A 19001-nucleotide genomic window follows, 5' to 3' on the forward strand; every position below is an offset into this window, starting at 1 on the left:
TTCAATTTCAAATCCAAATATTTTGAGGTACTAAACATTGGGTTTGGAATTAAACACAACAATTCCAATTTCGCTGGCCCAATTCCATTAAACATAACGAAGCCTTAGTAACCCGTCTCATTGTACAAAGAGAAATCAAATAGATCACCTCTATACAATAAAAACACCCCAATTGCACTATTTTGTAATGCATTATTATTATTATTATTTGGTATAATCTTCAAACCCTTACTTTTAATGAGGAACCTCATTTTATAACAGAGAAAAAAATTTCATAATTATAAACTTATTAAGTAAATAAAAGTACATGAACTTGGTTTATACAAACCAAAGTTCAAGAACTCAATATTTACAGCAAAAAGATCATGAAAGATACATGAAGACAAAAGACATTAGAATAAAAATCATTCTCATTACGGATAACTGGATTTGGTTATGCAGATAGCAATAGAGAGAGGGAATGTATACAGAAACAGGTCGAGTGCTTTCTTTGCTATCGTTTTTCCTTACTTTTTAGTTTTTACGCACTATTTTCAGCTAGTAAATAAGATAAAATGAAACACTGAATCGCGTGATCCAGAGTTGGCCTCTTTGACGAAGGGAAACAAATTGCTGAGAGAAATACTACAGAATCAAGCGATGAGCGCTCCTCTTATTCTGCAGGATAACAAAAGTTATGATGATCGAGAATCACTTTCATCGGGGCTTGATTTAGTTCATGCAGAATATGCACAGAATTCTCCAGATATGTCCAGTGAGACCACGTTAAAAAGGGAGTAAAAATAGATTTAAGTGGCATCTGCTGTGCTTGATAGAAAGAGATACATACAGAGTCGAACAGACCACTAATCAAGTTTGTTTTCTCGTTTTATGAGGAGTAGAAGTCTAGTTATTTGTTGAAATAATGAAAAACAAATAAATGAGTATATAAATCTTAGCGAAAGAGAGGTGACCTTTCAAGTGAGTGCCCAATTTCGGCAAGCACAATGAACCTTGGCGAGCGATGCCATGTAGTCGTCAGACCTGGGAGTCGGATTACCCACTGTTAGATTAAATGCAAACAGGGTTTTAACTAGAAAAACATCCACAACTTACCTTGAACCGTAACAAGATTTACATGCAGCAACTAGGTGGTGTTTAGCTTCATCACTTTTCTTCTGCATTCACAGATGATAGTCAGCTTCGCATGAATAAAATATCACATGGTGTTTCAATTGCCAATCAGTCTCCAATTTGAGCACTATAAACTATGGTTCCTCACTGCAGACTGCCGAAGTAAATACTAGTATATGGTCATCACTGACATATAATTGGGGTGGCTATATGTAACTTACAATCCTTATTGGTCCACAAACAGATTAAACCTCTTGTGTAATTTTTTTAACTATCAGTTATCCACTTTTGTTAATACAATTTCCACTAAAATAACTTCCACATATGTAACTCTTAACCAAGATGAGTGGTAATGACTAATAGATGCTCTTAAGGATGGTTATGTGTGACTTCTCGAGTAAAAAGAAGACATATTAGCAATACCTCAGATTCATAATAAAGGCCGGCATATAAAGAAGCATAGAAATATTCGCTCTCCCGGCCACTTGAAAATGCTGCAACAAGCTGGAAAGAGAAAACCAGTCACTATGTATAAGGGATCATGCGAGAATCACCAAGAAATATAGGCAAGGTTGGGACCTATATCATACGTTTTAGATGCCGTTGTGAAGAAGGACATGTAGCACTTGCACAGCTAATTATTCAATGAGTATACATTGGAAGAAGGATTTATTGTATGTACTAAATCATTAAGGAATAAGGGGCCTATGTATTAAGTATTGAATAATTCTCCTCTCCAACACCTAACACTTTTTTTACCTACTAAGTGCATTTAAGAAGCAAGAAGCAATTTGCAACTAAATCAAACTTCACGAACACTAGGCAAAGAAATGTTGCAGTATGCTGTTGACGAAATGGCTTAGTGAGCTACAAAAGTAGTATCATATAAGAATTCACATAAACCACCTTTTCTGGGTCCCCGCCATCTTTGAACATGCGGTAAGCTTCTCTCATGACAGGCCGGGGATCTATACCAACCTGAATGAAGAAAATGAGCAATTGAGATGTCTATGATCATCTTTTTACTTAGCAGCACCAGAGAAAGATGATAAATTCTTAGAGTTGGCACCATATTTACTAAAATCTTTATACAGCGTACATTCTTAACAAAATCTCAATTGCAAGCTTAGTATCATGTCATAAATCATACTTAAAAAATAAGTTCAGCTTGGAGTTTCAAACAAAAGATGTACAAAACAAAGCGATATCAAGTTGATCAAATAACAAATCTTAATCACATATCCGGTATCCATCATTTGCAAGGCACTGCCTAGTAATTTACCTCTAAAAATCGTTTTCTAGCTTCATCAACACCATACAACTGAGCTTCACAAAGAAAGCACCATATTGACTCTTCAGTGTCATTTGGGTTTTGTGCAACATCTAGTCTAAATTGCTCCGCACCCTCTTCAAATCTGATGGAAGGAGACAGAATCTAGACACCAATGTTAAATAACATCATAATAACTCCAAAAAATCGTAACAATAGAAATATAAGTACCTATCAAGATAGTATAGCGATAATCCTCTCTGCCAAAGATCTGATATCCAAGCAAATAATTTCATCTTATTAATCACTCAACAACAGCAAAATACTGTAGAATGGTCATAAAGCATTACTCATCCACATATTTAAATCAACATTATCTTCAAAGCGGTTAAGCCTACTGTATAAATTAAATTAACTCAATGCGAATTACTCAAATTTTAGTGAAATAGAAACAACTCAGAGAAGCACATACAATCAAAAAGTGAGAAGGTTTGTGTAGAGTCGAGTTCCAAAGGCTTACATGCTTTTTGACGAGGATCGAGGTCAATAGCCTTGTCAAACTCAACCACGGAACCTTGAACATCACCCTTCGCATAAAAGAAAACTTAATTTCCACAAAGAGAGAGAGGGAGGGAGGGAGGAAAAAGTGCAATTACGGCATAATTTTGCAATTCTACCTGTCTGAATAGAAGCATTCCTCGGCGAACAGCGGTGACAGCTTCACGAGCGGAGCCGCCACCGGATAAGGCGTCCCAAATCCCAGCAACTGAGGTCAAGACGAGCCTTCTTGACAGAGTTGGGGCCGAATTTTGGTAGCTGGTAATTGTAGAAAGACTGGCGCCGAAAAAATTAGAGACGTTATTGTTTGGGAGTTTTGCTGAAAATGGAGGTGGGGATGAGGAAGACAACAAGCCAATTGGGTTTGGATTCGAGAATTTTATGCTGTGGGTTGCCGCCATTGTACGAATTGTAAGAGGGAATTTCAGTTAGGAGTAGTTGGGCAGCAGCAGAGAACCAGGATAAGCATCGCGCTAAACTATACAGGTATCCGCATACATACCTCTTCTCTTCTAGTAGGAAACTGATTTTTTTTTTTTTAAGGTTGTACTCCCTCCGTTCCATTATAGGTGATAGATTTCTTTCGGGCACGAGAATTAAGAAAATGACATGTATTAAGTTAAGGTGGATAGAGTTAAATATGAGAGAGAAGAAAGTAAGAATGATAAAGAGAGAATAAAATAAGAAAGATACAATAAATTAAGAAATAGAATAAAGTAACTGATGATTGATGTTTTGTTTTTAGCAAATTGATCACAACTCAAAATGGAAAGTTATCACTTGTGGTGAAAAGTTGATCACTCGAATAAATACTAGGGTATTTATTCGAGTAGATTTGTAAAAATGTGTTTTGAAAATTTCTAATTTAAAGTTGTTTAATTTTAAAATTAGACCTGCATTATCGAAAAATTATCGAATTTTCGATACGATACCATATCGTAAGTTATATCAATTTAATAATGCAGGTCTCACTATCCACTAACACTATTTCAACTAGGGGTGGGTCGATACGATATATCGTATCGAAAACGTTGTACCGTGTATCGTATCGAAAATATCGATATGAAAGAATTTCATATCGATATATAGAATTTCGATATAAAAAAATTTCATATCGTTATCGTATCGATATTTCGATATATCGTACCGAAATTCGATATATCGTTAAATATCGATATATATCGAAAATATATATATCGTATTTTCGATATAAAACGATATATCGCGATATAAGGAAATTCATATCGTTATCGTATCGAAAACTTACGATATGGTATCGTATCGAAAATTCGATAATTTTTCGATATTTTTCAATACGATACGAGCGATATATCATTTTTCGGTATTTTTCCCCAACCCTAATTTCAACTACCATCCTTCTTCTCTCTCTTACTTTACCAATTTTATCTTAATTTTCATGCTATATTCATTGTTAATATTTTTATGGGACGAAGGAAAGGGAGTATTTTTTATGGAACTAAGAAAGGTATATATTGCCTCAGCAAAAATTATTCCTTTGAAATAACGGCATTGGTACCCATTTATCTTATTTTGACAATGAACAAAATTGTTTAAGAAAATAAATTCACCAGATTTCTGCACCGAACGTAATATAAATTCTTTATGATAGTCCCGTTGTTACATACATATCGGGCTTTATATGCATACTTTGGGCTCAAAGTGTTCTTTAACAAAACAAAGGCCAGGTGTTTAAGCCCATTCATTCAAAGCCATTCAAAAGTTCGATCACTGAAATTTAATGATACCTTCAATAGTTCAATATATACAATAATACAACTATACAAGGTGGTTGTGAATTTACATCATATATCAATATGAAATGAATTTTAAATTGTGATCTAATAGATTACTCCAAAAATGATGTTCTAGAACAAAATATGAATGCGTCGGGCTTTCTGTACCGATTCTAATTGTGTTCGATTGGCGCAGTGGAATCAGGAATGTGTATAATCACATTTGATGCATTACACGATAACAAGGTTCTTAAATTGAATGATTATTTAAACTTAATCTACATAAATTCCTTTTATCTTTTAGAATTTTTATTGTTCAAAAGAGATTTAAGTAATGAATGTTTAATAATCTAAGCAATATGCTAATTATCTCCCCCAAGATCGAATTAGCAACTATTTCTTGCAAGTAATTGTATGTCTATATTTATTTGCAAGTCAATGGTTTATAAAACTAAAATAAACGTAAAAAAATAATGTAAATGTGTCATTGCCGGCTCTAAAATATCATGGAGTAATCCACCAAGACCTATGAAATGTTGTTGGGACATTTCTATCCAGTGTCTTTAAAGGTTGAATTTTGAGAGAAATTGGTCAAACCTAAATATTTGAAAGATAAGTTAGGGTATTACTTATTAGTTTGTTTTTTCTTGAAGATCCAAGTTATAGGAAAAGAATTATCGTATATAGTAAGCCATACTATGTATATGGATTTTGGAGAAAAGAAGATATTCGTTTATCCGTACAAGAAAAGAAATAATTAAATACAGAGGCGTAGGACCACCCCCAAATAATAGAAATTGGTATATGGTATTGTGATGTGTAGCATATTCGCATGGGGCAACCCCCGCACTTGGATATTCGTATCAATGATGCTCCAACTTGCCAGATCCATTTCATCTCTCCTCTGTGCTTCATATTACCAAATTACCCCTATGATTAGGTGGAATCAGAGCTGTTAACAAGTTTAGGTTGTTTCATTTATGTTATTTTTGTAGTCTTATGATTGTATTTATTCCAAGTATATAATGCTTAATATCTAATAAAAACGTGGCATCATAGAAGCACAGTTCACGAATATCAGGTGCACCCTCACCCAACCAAGCAGCCGCCAAAAATACCATATTTATTTTCAGTTTTAGAAAATAGAAAAAGGTTTATTTTCTCTCTCATTTTCTGTTTCAGACTTCAGTGCGTCAAAACTCACAGAGCATGCACAAACGAATATTTGGTGATTCCGCAATGTCGACGGAGAGACTGATTTCCAGCTATGATCGGTCCGCCTTCTCCTCCTCTCACTCCCTATTCTACAGCGGCGACGCGGCCTCCTCCTCCTGGATTTTCGATGAGTTGCCCACGGCGACTGTAGTATCGGTATCGCGTCCCGATGCCAGCGACATCACGCCATTGCTATTGTCCTACAACATTGAGCTCCAGTACAAGCAGGTACCCTGAATTCATCCTCGTCACGTGCCAACTGCTTGTGCATGCGCGTATTGTGTTTTTTCAATTTTGTTCCGGGCATACGCATCCGCGCTCTTTGTATATGTATGCAATTAGATGTATATAGATATAGATTGATGTATAGTTGCTTATGCGTGATAACTTCGTAGGTGAATTACTCCCCAATTTGGGCTTCTGACTTGATTGTCTGTTGATTTGGATGTAATCAGATTTTAATTCCATATTTAGTGTTTGTTTAGTTGGAATGTTGTAGTCGAAGGTTTGGATGGATTAATTGGTTAGCAGTTCCAATTGGATTTTCCTTTTTTGGAAAATTTACATTTGCGTGGAATTTCTTTGGACTGGGGTGGAGATGGCCCTGGGGTCTTGTCTGACTAGGCGAGGGAAAATAATAGGACCTTTCAATAGAACATAAGTACTTAGGCTGCTCTGTTTTTAAATGTAAGTGTGGAGTTCAAGACTAGTTGATTTTTCCAGATACCTACTCAGATGCTACTGGAACTCTGTAACCTGGCAGAATTGAAATGAATAATGCTATTGTGCCTAATTATGTTCTACCTAGTTTGGCTAGTACGCTAATTTGGGCCTCGGGATGGTTTTCATTTTTCCAGTTTAGTGTATGATGCATTTCGCGGAGTTATTGTGCTTTCTACAGTATTTGGACTACTTGGTCTGATTTGCATAATATAGTAAAGCACCATGCATTTTCACATGGCACGCTTCTATTTTGCCATGCTTGTGTACTTTTCATTCTTTTTACTTGTACAGCTGTATTTTGATTTTCTTCTTAAGATGTGCATAATATGATTACATTAGCTTAAGTTTAACTAAAAATTTCTTTGACAGTTCAAGTGGCAATTGCGGAAAAAGGCTTCTCAAGTAATTTATTTACACCTTTCACTAAAGAAACGTGCATTAGTCGAAGAATTTCATGAGAAGCAGGAGCAGGTTCTCTTTCTTTCCCATATCTCTTCCTGAATGACATGTCCGGTTTTACATTTTTGCTATTGAAATTCATCATTTTGAAGCAGTCCTTTAGAGTGACCTGCATGGTTTTTGCTAATCCTTGTCGCAACTTGTGTTTCCTAAAATAGGTTAAGGAACTTCTGCATAACATAGGAGTAGGAGATCATGCAACTGTGTTGCATGATGAGGACGACCCCGATAATGGAGCTTTGCCGCTATATCATGACGAAAGTCTTAGGAACAGGTGGTGAAAGGTTTTTCTTTTTTTTTTTGCACTTTTGATTTAGAAGTATTATACAGTTCCTTTATTCATCTTCAAGGTATTTTCTTGGGCAGAAACGTTCCATCAAGAGCCGCTCTTTCAGTTATTCGGCCAGCCATCGGTAAGCAACAGATTTCAGACAAAGGAAAAGCTGCAATGCAAGGTTACCTGAATCATTTTCTGGGAAACTTGGACATTGTTAATTCACGAGAGGTGAAAAGTGAAAACTAAGTTAATCTCCTCTACTATATATGACAATTCCTAATCAGAAAAAAAAAACTAGGAAACTCAAATCTATCCTTCAGTTTTATTAATTGTTCACTCTAAGATCGTAATCTTTTTTATAACCATTAACCTTCATACTGTACTTTTAAAGTTCATATAGAAAGCAGCTATTAGTTTTGTCAAATTTGGCCCTTCCTAAATGAAATCAATCATTTCCAACACTGTGAAAGGAGTTGAGACTTAATACTTGGTTGCCATTCTAATGAAAATAGCTGAATCAGCGTCCTATGCTACAACAGTTGCATTTGTGAAGTTTATGAGCACATTTTTCTTTGGATCTTTATTGTAGTTTGCTTGCATAGCGTATCATATGAACATGTTCTGAACTAATACCAGTCAAAAAGTAGCTTGGATTTGCCTTTGGTCTTTCGGGGACATCTTTAGATACTTCCATGTGATATGTGATCCTACATGCAATAACAAATGATTCAGACCTTAGACTTGTTTTCTTTAATATTCCAGGTGGCTATGCTCTTGTTGTTGTGGCAGAAATTGGAAAAAAGTATGTGATCTGAAACAAGTGTTTCATGTTCTGTCTTAAGTGGCAATTACACAGTACCACATTCAAGAATGAAAATTACGCTTGATTTCTTCAAATCAATTGCACTTCCTCTCATAGCCAACCTTAGGTTTAAATTTACCATGATCTTGCAACTTGAAAAGTTGTGAGAGTATGAGACTGGGAGCTGGGGAAATTGCAAGACAACTCAATCACAATATTGTCAGTTACAAATGTTTTAGAGGAAATGATCTGTTATTCTTTAAGTTAATGATTAGAAATCTTTCAATGATTGTTACCCAAATATAAGTAGGAAACTGGCAATAAAGTTTATGCAAAAAACATAGCAAGATATATTAATGGATGTTCCATTTCTGGTTTTCAGATGATATCGTGTGGATAACTTTTTTGATTTGTTGTTTTGGTTTCTTTTGGTGTGTTGGGGGAGGGGTGGGGGTGGAGGCGGTCAATTCTGAATAATTTGATCACGAATTACCTGAATTTAGGTTTGGCTTGTTCTCAAACCGGGATGCCTGGCTTTCCTTGGAAATCATTTTGATACCAAACTCTTAGACATAGTTGTCTTCGATGTCCTGCCGGATTCAAATAAGAAAGGAGATGATGAAATGCACTTGGCGAAACTGTTGAAGGAACGAAATCTTTTGCGTCATGCATTTAAGGTCAGCTTCTTTTATACATCCTATTTGGCTAAGTATAGTAGATGAAAATTTTGACACTAAATAACTCTTTCTCTAGCTTATATCTGTAGATACCCCATGTTTTGTAAATTTTTTTCTAGGCTTTGGGATTTTCAATTTATCTATGGTTTACAACGTTCACCGATTCAAGTTAAGAAAACAGCATTAAACTGGTAAAAGAAATGACACATGATTTTCAGCTAATCAAATAGGAAGGATGCAGCATATAGGTACCTCATACAGCAGGACTTAGTCAAAGTATGTGACGACCGAATCAGAATGAAATCAGTTCTTGTTATACTCAATCCCGAATATGCTCTTTTTGAATATTTGAAAATGATGGCCTATATAATCAATCTATAACTTTAATTTGGAGATTCTTTGAGGTAAAAAGTTGAACAATACAATATCCTTTCTTATATACCCATTGATATGCTTGAAGCTTAAAGCCGCCTTTATGGTCTATGGTTGTATAATTTGTCAAGCAGAGTCAACATGGTTGTAAGTTTCAGCATTCAGTTTTTCATTTCTTGCAAAATTTGAACTAATTTAATTAGAAAGCAACTTACTCAATCTACTTGGTTTAAATGGTGAACAGGTTTGTAGTGGGAATAGAAGCATAAAGATAAGGACAACAAGCAACGCTAAAGTCCAAGAGTGGATATCTGCAATTAATGCCGTCGAGTCAAAGAGTTCTGATGGTTGGTGTCATCCTCACCGTTTTAATTCATTTGCTCCTACTCGAGGACTAGCAGAAGATGGAAGCCTAGCTCAATGGTTCATAGATGGAAAAGGAGCATTTGAATCAATTGCTTCATCCATAGAGCGAGCTAGAACCGAGGTTAAGTTTCCAGACATTTCATTTAATTGTCTCACCATTTTTGGCCATTCAAATATCTAAACTAGCCAAATAAGTTTGCAGATATATATAACCGGATGGTGGCTTTGCCCAGAATTGTACTTAAGACGGCCATATCACAACAACAGCTCCTCCAGGCTTGATATTTTACTTGAGGCTAAAGCAAAGGAAGGGGTTCAGGTACAATTTAAGTATTCAGACCCAAGAGGACAATTAAAATGATACATTTCAATAACACTCTGTTTCTTTAACCTACTCTCATCTTGTTAAGCATGTCAACTACTACTTAGCAGTCATTCATTGTTTAGTTCTTGATCTTTGTTCCGAATGTCCAATTCCGGTAAATATTAATGTTGTTTGTACAGATATGTGATCTGGAACTTTAAAATTATCATTTAAATGCAAACCAGAATTGAGTTTTTTTCATGAAAACTAAGGCACAATGAAGATTCATGCAACTTCACTTTGATTTTACCGGTTAACATGAGCTGACAACCTATAAAATTGCTTACAGTGCTGAATACACTATCTTGACTGATGCAAAATATGAATGTACATGGAAATTTATACTCCCTTAACAAGAAAGCATAGCTGTTACCACTCTGAGTGTCTGTCACCTCAAGGTCCTGGTTCACCATTTTCTTGTATATAGCTGTGAAAGCAAAGATACACTGAAGTTTGTGTTTTTGTTTCTATTTCAAGAATTATAGTTCTTCTCTGAATTCTTAATGTATAATACTGTGCAGATATACATTCTTCTCTACAAGGAAGTTTCTCTTGCTTTAAAAATTAGTAGCTTATATAGTAAGAGAAAGCTTCTTAGCATTCATGAAAATGTCAAAGTTCTACGGTATCCTGATCATTTGTCAACTGGCGTCTACTTATGGTAGGTTGTTGCTTCAAAAACCCTATACTAGAGAAATAAAAGAACTTTTTTTATGGTTTTTGAGAAGTTCATTCAGAATTATCCGAGAAGCTTTAAAATCTCGTTTTAAGAAGTAAATAATGGTTCGTGCAGGTCTCATCATGAAAAGCTTGTTATTGTGGATAACAAGATATGTTATATTGGAGGGCTAGATTTATGCTTTGGCCGATTTGACACCACTGAACACAAAATTAGTGATTTGCCTCCTTTGTTATGGCCTGGGAAAGACTACTACAATCCCAGGTAAAATCATCTTGTAATATGAAACATATAGCATACATGTATTCGGAAAGTAAGTACTGGCTAAGTGTGTGACTTCTTTAAAATGCTCATATTTGTCCAGGAATTTGTTTGTTACAAGATCTAGATTTGTTACTGGTTACATACCTAAAGATTCTGTCCATTAGTTCTTCTTCGGCTATAGTTGATAAGTAAAGATTATTACAAGCCGAATAGCCGATTTTTGATTCAGTTTGCCATTGGCTTTCTTATATTGCTTGTATATAGGATTTTAGTTAGCAGAGCTTATAACACTAAATCATGTTGCTTTTGCTTTTCCACCTTACCCCCTCTATAAACAAGCATCCAATGGATGAAAATCGTGAAATACATTTAAAGCATTTGTTTTCCCAGTAAATTTCTATACCATAATAGCCTTTGTTCGTGTGCTATTATAGAAGAATCCCACATAACATGATAAACTGCGAAAACTATGGGACTTGAATGATGACAACAAAATTAGTGACTACAGAGGTGTAAACCTGTTGGTATCTATTTCCTATTTTCACGTAATTTTTTGTTACCAATGTTTAAGGCTCCATGGGATTTTGATTTTGAAACTTTACATGTGCAGAGAATCAGAGCCAAATTCATGGGAGGATACACTAAAAGATGAACTGGATAGAGAAAAATACCCCCGGATGCCATGGCATGATGTTCATTGCGCCGTATGGGGCCCTCCTTGCAGGGATATTGCTAGACATTTTGTTCAGCGCTGGAACCATGCAAAGGTTAGCCTCCATGCTTCTGGTGTAAACTAAAAAAATATTCAGTTACTAATATATTTCCCCCATCAAACCAGAGGAGTAAAGCACCAAATGAAGAGAAAATACCTCTACTTATACCGCAAAATCAGATGGTTTTACCACACTACATGGGAAAAAGCAGTGCTATAGACATTAACAGGAAAATCTCTGAAGTTGAACCAGAGGGATTGAGTAGGAAAAATTCATTTTCCTCAGAAACACCACCTGATGACATCCCACTACTTTTGCCACATGAAGCGAATGGTCCAGAGTCTCCTGTCATGGGAAATGGATGGAATGACCTCAACTCAAGTAGATATACTCCAACTGAGAATATTAGTCATAGTAGAAGCAGCTCCCTTTCCTACCAAGACACAGGATTTAGTTTCTTCGATAACTATGACGCTGCCTGTAAAAAAAAACCAACAGAGACAACCTCAGATCAGCAACGAATCCAATTCAAATCAGCCAATGAAGTAACACAAGTTGGTCCACGTAGTTTATGCCGCTGCCAGGTTTGTTATTATTACCAGTGGAAATGTATCTTATTGAAATAGGTATCTGTTTTCCAGTTATCAGACACGAGACTCCCAGCTTTGAAAAATAATTGTGGGTTCCTCAAAATACTGAGGTGGATTCATTAGCTGCAGAAGTTTCCACTGAGTTGTATATTTCATTGGTATAGGTTGTCAGAAGTGTGAGCCAGTGGTCTGCCGGGACAAATCAAACTGAAGACAGCATTCATAGAGCTTATTGTGCTCTCATTGAGGAGGCAGAGCACTTCATATACATTGAGGTGAACTTTATGTGTCCTCATTTCTTAGGACCGATAACTCTGTTCCCTTCTTCTAAACATTATAAACTTTTAAATAGCGCCAACAGGAAACTGCATTTAGAAGGCCATGTGATTACATATTTAAGTAGAAAGAAATTATCTCATTTTTTTAACATAAAATTATGATCATCATCCTGGCACGTAGTTCAGTAAATTTTACACCAAGTTGAGATTTGAAAGATATTCTTCAATTTCAGGTCTGTTGATTTTTGTTTCTCATATGCGACAAGATATGGACTAGATGTGATTCGTGTGTATCTTCATTATCTTTCATGAATATGAAATTCCAATTTCCAAATGTCCTGAAAAATTCACAGAGAGAGTCCATGCTAGACATCTCATTATTTGAACTTGATTTCTTGTGCAATGACCTACTATTATACTAGAAGCTTTATCAGCCTCTAAGAATACAACTGTATTAGCAGAGTTGCAGTAACCTCTTTGTCCCAAGAGTAATGGTAAAAAAAATGGGAGAATGGCTGCAATTTATGCAGTTTCTTGCATGATAAGGTCATTGAAGATTGATAAGTTAAGTCTTCAGCCAAAATCATGATTCAAGTTTATTTGAGGTTAACGTAAATGCTAGTACTAAAATAGGTTTGGCGGCTCCTTCTGCACTAATATGTTTCTGTTTTCAGCCATACATGGTTTAAAATTATAGAATGAGGACTCGTCTTTTGTACGTCTGCAAAAAAAATGTTGAGATCTTACATTCCTTTTATATAGTGTTAAACTGAAACATGCAAAATGAAACATGAATTTTGCAAGAAGTAATATGCCAAATTTGTTCCTTGTCTACTTCCAGAATCAATTTTTTATATCAGGCCTTGCAGAAGATGAAGTTATACAAAACCGTGTGCTTGAATCTCTTTATAACCGCATAATGCGGGCCCACAAAGAAAAAAAGTGCTTCAGAGTCATAATCGTCCTCCCACTCTTACCTGGGTTTCAGGTACTTTCCTGCTGAACAGAAGCTTCCATTTCAATGTTGTTTACTATATCACTCTGAGTAACTATTCGTTAAATAGGGTGGTGTGGATGATGGAGGTGCCGCTACTGTTAGAGCAATAATGCATTGGCAGTATCGTACCATTTGCAGAGCAGAAAGTTCAATATTACAAAAACTTAGCTCAGAACTTGGCCCCTTGATGCATAATTTCATATCTTTCTTTGGTTTAAGAAATTATGGCAGACTCTTTGGTAGTGGTCCTCTGGTTACCAGTCAGGTAAATGTATTTTGGGCTAATTTCATTAGTTATCCTTCTCATCTAAATGCAGTTAGCACTTTTCCTTGATCAGTACGATATTCCAATCACCATACATGAACCTAGCAATCCCATTCCCTCGTGGCCAGTTAGTTCTGACATGGCCAGTCCTAGCCATGTAATGCTTCTTGATCTACCTATTCTGAGACTTGTCTTTCTTTAACAGGTTTATGTCCACAGCAAAGTTATGATAGTAGACGATCGTCGTGCTTTGATTGGGTCGTCCAATATCAATGATCGCAGTTTACTGGGTTCAAGAGACTCAGAGGTGTGTGTTCCCCATTGATTCAATAATCAAATTGCCATAGGAATATTGATGTTTTCTGGAACCTAAAACTATAAACATGTGGTAACTTCAGTAATGCTTATCTTTTGGTTTCACATAAAGTCCTCAACTGCACTCATGACAATGACATTTCATTGTAATGTAAGCTTGACATGCATGGATTCAAGTATGTGTTATTGATAAAATGTATACAATCATAGTTACAATAACACAGATGTGTATAAAATAGATGGCTGATAACAAGTTTTGGTTAGTTGTTATTGAGTTCCTTTTTTATTTTTATACTCTACATTTTCTTATCCATGATCTTGCCCCCTTTTGTTTTCTTTCCCTCAATTTTTCTTGTCTAGATCTAAGTTTGAAGATCATAACATGCATATTTCGTTTATCTTAGATTCCTTTTCCATATTAAAGTATGTGGTCATGATTTGTTATCCAGATTGCTATCATCTTAGAAGATAAAGAGTTTGTTGATTCATCCATGGATGGGAGCCCATGGAAGGCTGGAAAGTTTTCTTTTAGCCTTAGACTTTCCTTGTGGACTGAGCACCTTGGTCTAAACGCTGAAGAGGTGAGCCTATCATAAGTATCACTGAAGATATGTTTTAAGATAATTGACTTGGAATCTAGTATCTTTAGAAGAGTCAAGAGGCATACGCATATGATTAGATGGCTTCTTATTCAGTTTTAATTGTCTATATTTCGAACCAACCCTATCTTTTGACATCCCACGCATTATCTTGCTTTATTATCTATAGTGCTAAATTCACTCGCAGTGCTAATTTTTTTGTCTTGATTCCAGGTTGCTAAAATAAACGACCCCATAGCTGACACAACATACAAAGATTTCTGGTTAGAAATAGCCAAGGTGAGCAAAAAGGCTTCTAGTACTACACTCTGTATATTCGGGCACAATTATGTAGGTATCAAACATATATGCTTATATATCTGCCAAAACATAGAGATACTAGGCTTGTTCTTAGAACTAGGCAGGCTAAAAATATATGATACTTTCCTCTAATATTCACGGTTGCTATTTGTTTGCCTGTGAATAGTTTTACCAAGCCTGATAGACAATCATTTTCGCCAAGATTTACTAAAACATGCTGCCCATCTTTTGGAGTTGAAGCATTCATTTTATCACTCAGTTTTCCTCTAATTCATTTTCATTTGACAGTCGAATACAAAGATATATCATGATGTATTCTCTTGCATCCCCAATGACACCATCCACTCCAGGTGCCATACTCTAAAGCTACATATATTGTTGTTTCTCTTTTACGTAAATTCATAATTGTAATCAATGACTGTTGCCATTCATTTTAGATCCGCTCTGAGACAAAGTATGAACCACTGGAAACAGAAGCTTAGGCACACAACAATTGACTTAGGAGTGGCACCTGAGAAACTTGAAATTCATGAAAATGGGAAAGTGATGACGATAGATCCAGAGACGAAGTTAGAATCAGTGAGAGGACAACTTGTTTCCTTCCCACTGGAGTTCATGAGGCAAGAAGATGACCTGAGACCAATGTTTATCGAGGGTGAGTTCTACGCTTCACCACAGGTATTCCACTGAATGTATAGATGAATATATTTTTTGAAGACTTATGTACAAAGTGTAAGTAAACATGAATCCTAATTCCGAGTGTTCACTGCTGAAGCAAGGGATCATATTGGGTCCATTTTAGGTAGAAACATCATGTCAATATATTCCATTTTCATCATTGTATACATAAACACACTCGATTGGTTTCAGATTATATTCATCTTATAGTCTATCTTGTGATCTTTCATTTCGTAATGTCAAACTTTGGTCATATATATTGCATTAAACATCCAAAAATGTGTGGTTTGAGAGTTTCCGGCGGTTTTGTATCTTCTATTAGTATTAGCCAGCTTTTAACGACCAATTATGTGTCAGCATCACGACTTTCTTAAAAAGGAACAATTTCTTTTATACGTGTCATTTACTTCGAGTTACTATTGGGTAGGTAGCATTGCCGACACTGAATTTAATTAAATTCGAATACTATTCTACTACATTTCTTTTGAAAAACAATCTAAATCATGTATGTACACGAGACATTCATTATATGCAACTTTTGCTATCTAAGATGGCATTCATATTCTTAAATTAAAGATCCGATTATAACTAAACGGGAATCTCTTGATGTGGCACTGATCATCCCCAACTTTTTGGTACAGCTCAGTAGCCAAGAATATTAAATTCAGTTGAGCTTAGGTACAAGTTCAAATTGGTGAGGAGAAGAAGAAGATGAATGAAAAAACAGTACAATTGCTGATATATCATCCATAGCTATTCCCCTTCTCTTCTTCCTCCACCCATCGGCCGCCCGCTCCACCAGCCGCTTTGCAGCTTTTCCCTGCTCCGGACACTCCCACACAATCTGCACTGCTTCTTCATTCGATACAACGTCCCAAACCTTTAAACAGAACAAAAACTAAAATATCAAAAAAAAATCTACAAAATAAGACTCATATACACGCATATAGGTTGCACACATACCCCGTCTGTGGCCAGCACCACGAACTGGTCTTTACTTGTTATATGTCTGTGGATGACTTGAGGCACAGAAATGACGCCGAAGTTCTTGATGCAGTAGTCCCCGAAAGCCCGAGACATTGCTAGCCCCGGGGAGTCTTCATGTGGCAGCCACACTCTATGAACCCCTGGCTCTTCATCCAGGCTGTATACTCTCCCATTGCACTGCGTTATTCGCTCTTCCTCCTCTGCACACACTCCCAGTTCATTATTAGCATCCACACACTGCCAAAGCCAGATATATTAAAGAGAGATCAAGAAACTCACGAGGTAGATTAGGCTTGAAATCCATGGTGAGCTGCACTGCCACCATATCCCCATTATCACCGGGCGTACCCAACACAGCACGTGAGTCTCCCACGTTGGCTAAGAACACATTGTCTCCCTGGTGAAAGCCATAGCCATTTTCAAATCAAATCATGTTATTAGTATATTATGTTAAGAGTGTACATGCCTCAAAGCAATTTCATTAAAGAAGATACACCATTAGTGTGTATGTACCTGTCTAACAATTGTCAATGCTGTGGTGCCGCTGTTGAATGCATCAATCTTGCGGTGGTGCTCCAGCGCCTGATCAATGGCCGCACACGTCTTCAGATAAGAATGCTTCCATATATTGAAGCTCTGGAGCTTCTTCTGAGACCCCAAATCGAAATCAGGATCAACTGCAGCCTCGACAAGTGTTTCTTGCCAGTTGCAGAGAAGAGACGAAGGCATCGAGTCTCTAACATTCTTCGCCACAAAATGCCCCCACTGACCATGCCCGTCGAATATCCCACAGAAGATCATGTCTTCTTGACACCCAAATTCCTAAACAACACAATTTTATGTTAACTCAAAATTCACAGAAAGGGAAACTAACTAGGCTCATTCCATCACATTAAAAAGAAACCATACCTCCCAAACAATACAGCAATCTTGATTCACACCTTTCTCACCCCTCTTTGAGTAAACAGAAGCCAAGTTGTTGGATCCCTCAACATTCACAACCCCAGATGACCTCAGTATCAACTCATTTTTCTTGGCATCCTTCGCCATAGCTTTAACAGCCTCTTTCCCATCACCATTATCCTCCAAATTCTTCGTTTTCTTTATCGAAGAAATTGACCTCGCCAGACCATTGAACATCGAAGAGAAATGCCCCATATCCCCTCCCACAGATATGCTTTAGCTCACAACCTAAACAAGAACAACACTTTGAGCATACAAATCCAAGTTCATTTTCAATCACTATATATATTAGGATGAACAAGCACATGATCGAATGAATCTTATGCAAGTTGCAATAAAACTAAGATGTAGTCTGACTCAGAAAGTTGGGGTTGCAACCAAATTAAGGCATAATATACCCAAAAAGATGAAACTAGCAAGAATGGATTATAAAAACTGGCAGAGAAAAAGCAGATTGATCTGAATTCTTACATGGAATTCCAACATCATGACTGTGTCACCATGTCAGAAGATGTCAAACAAATGGACATCAATACAGAAGATCCCAAATATTCTCATCACACAAAGACAATCAACATGAATTTAAGAAAGTAAAACCCCTTTTCCTCTCATCTCTTTTGTAAGAAAATTCCCACCATGATCAAATTACATTAGCTCAAATCTGATTTGGACAAAAGACTAAAGACAAGCATAAACATGTGACATCAAATTTAAGGAAATTGTTTTGCTTTCCAGCCAATCTTCAACCGACCAAAAGAAAAAAGAAAAGGAAAAAAATTAAACACCTTGAATGTTCAGATAGCAAGAATAAGTGGGCGGAGAGATGAGGTGGAGCGCCGGAAAAGAAGGGAATCCGGAGCGGTGGAAGTGAGAAATGGAGAGAGTGGGGAAGGATCGAAATCCATGGCTTATTTGAATGCGATGGGAGAGGAGAAGAAAACAAAGACGCACACATATGTACAACTATTACTTACTACCATACCATGTATGAGTAGTGTGTACGCGTTAAAAATATTTCACCATCACTTCAATTCAACTGTTTCTTCTAACGGTTATTTCAACGCCCTTGAATTTTGCATATGGAAATACAATGAATTTTCTCTACAAATTATTTACTTGGAATCTATTAATCCCTTCTTGCATTGCCTATGAATTTTGCATATGAAAAAAAATATGAATTTTCTTTATTAATTATTTACTTTTCATTTATGAAAGAGTCGCTGACGTCGTGCCAAGTGTCCTTCGCTTCTCCTCAATCAAGCGATGATGATAGGTCCACTTGCATGGGATCTAAGTGGGCTCACTTGTTATCAATTAAATATATATGAATTCAATTAAAATGATTTTAATAAAAAATAATTATCCTACTCAAATATAGTACTCAATGGATTTTTCCTCATTTAATTTCTTATTTTTTTCATTT

The 19001-nt window shown here is 36.2% G+C and overlaps 2 protein-coding genes, 1 long non-coding RNA gene and 1 pseudogene across 4 annotated transcripts; 1 reads left to right on the top strand and 3 right to left on the bottom strand.

Moving 5' to 3' along the window:
- Positions 1 to 392: 392 nt before the first annotated feature.
- On the bottom strand, positions 393 to 3448 carry LOC125219008. Its single transcript, XM_048120845.1, has 9 exons — positions 3061 to 3448; positions 2904 to 2970; positions 2615 to 2654; positions 2396 to 2528; positions 2020 to 2091; positions 1537 to 1617; positions 1096 to 1157; positions 954 to 1023; positions 393 to 657 (listed from the first exon to the last, which is right to left on the bottom strand). Exons 1-8 carry the CDS (start codon positions 3340 to 3342, stop codon positions 957 to 959), a joined length of 804 nt encoding a protein of 267 aa, XP_047976802.1. The 5' UTR covers positions 3343 to 3448; the 3' UTR covers positions 393 to 657; positions 954 to 956.
- A 2424-nt stretch (positions 3449 to 5872) lies between these two features.
- LOC125218721 lies at positions 5873 to 15852 on the top strand (annotated as a pseudogene).
- Positions 8675 to 11817, bottom strand: LOC125218722. Its single transcript, XR_007176011.1, has 4 exons — positions 11763 to 11817; positions 11565 to 11686; positions 10324 to 10377; positions 8675 to 8761 (listed from the first exon to the last, which is right to left on the bottom strand). It is a non-coding gene; the product is annotated as an uncharacterized LOC125218722 (long non-coding RNA).
- A 301-nt stretch (positions 15853 to 16153) lies between the features above and the next one.
- On the bottom strand, positions 16154 to 18519 carry LOC125185423 (probable protein phosphatase 2C 34). 2 transcript variants are annotated; one of them, XM_048081944.1, is made up of 6 exons: positions 18364 to 18519; positions 17525 to 17806; positions 17129 to 17437; positions 16895 to 17012; positions 16592 to 16815; positions 16154 to 16508 (listed from the first exon to the last, which is right to left on the bottom strand). In XM_048081944.1, the coding sequence occupies exons 2-6, from the start codon at positions 17771 to 17773 to the stop codon at positions 16293 to 16295; spliced, it is 1116 nt and encodes a 371-aa protein (XP_047937901.1). In that variant the 5' UTR covers positions 17774 to 17806; positions 18364 to 18519; the 3' UTR covers positions 16154 to 16292. The 2 variants fall into 2 exon arrangements, with proteins under 2 accessions (XP_047937901.1, XP_047937902.1); XM_048081945.1 differs by lacking the exon at positions 18364 to 18519 and adding an exon at positions 18050 to 18310.
- Positions 18520 to 19001: the final 482 nt, after the last annotated feature.

Source organism: Salvia hispanica, chromosome 4 (assembly GCF_023119035.1).
Source record: "Salvia hispanica cultivar TCC Black 2014 chromosome 4, UniMelb_Shisp_WGS_1.0, whole genome shotgun sequence".
NCBI classification, from domain to species: Eukaryota; Viridiplantae; Streptophyta; class Magnoliopsida; order Lamiales; family Lamiaceae; genus Salvia; species Salvia hispanica.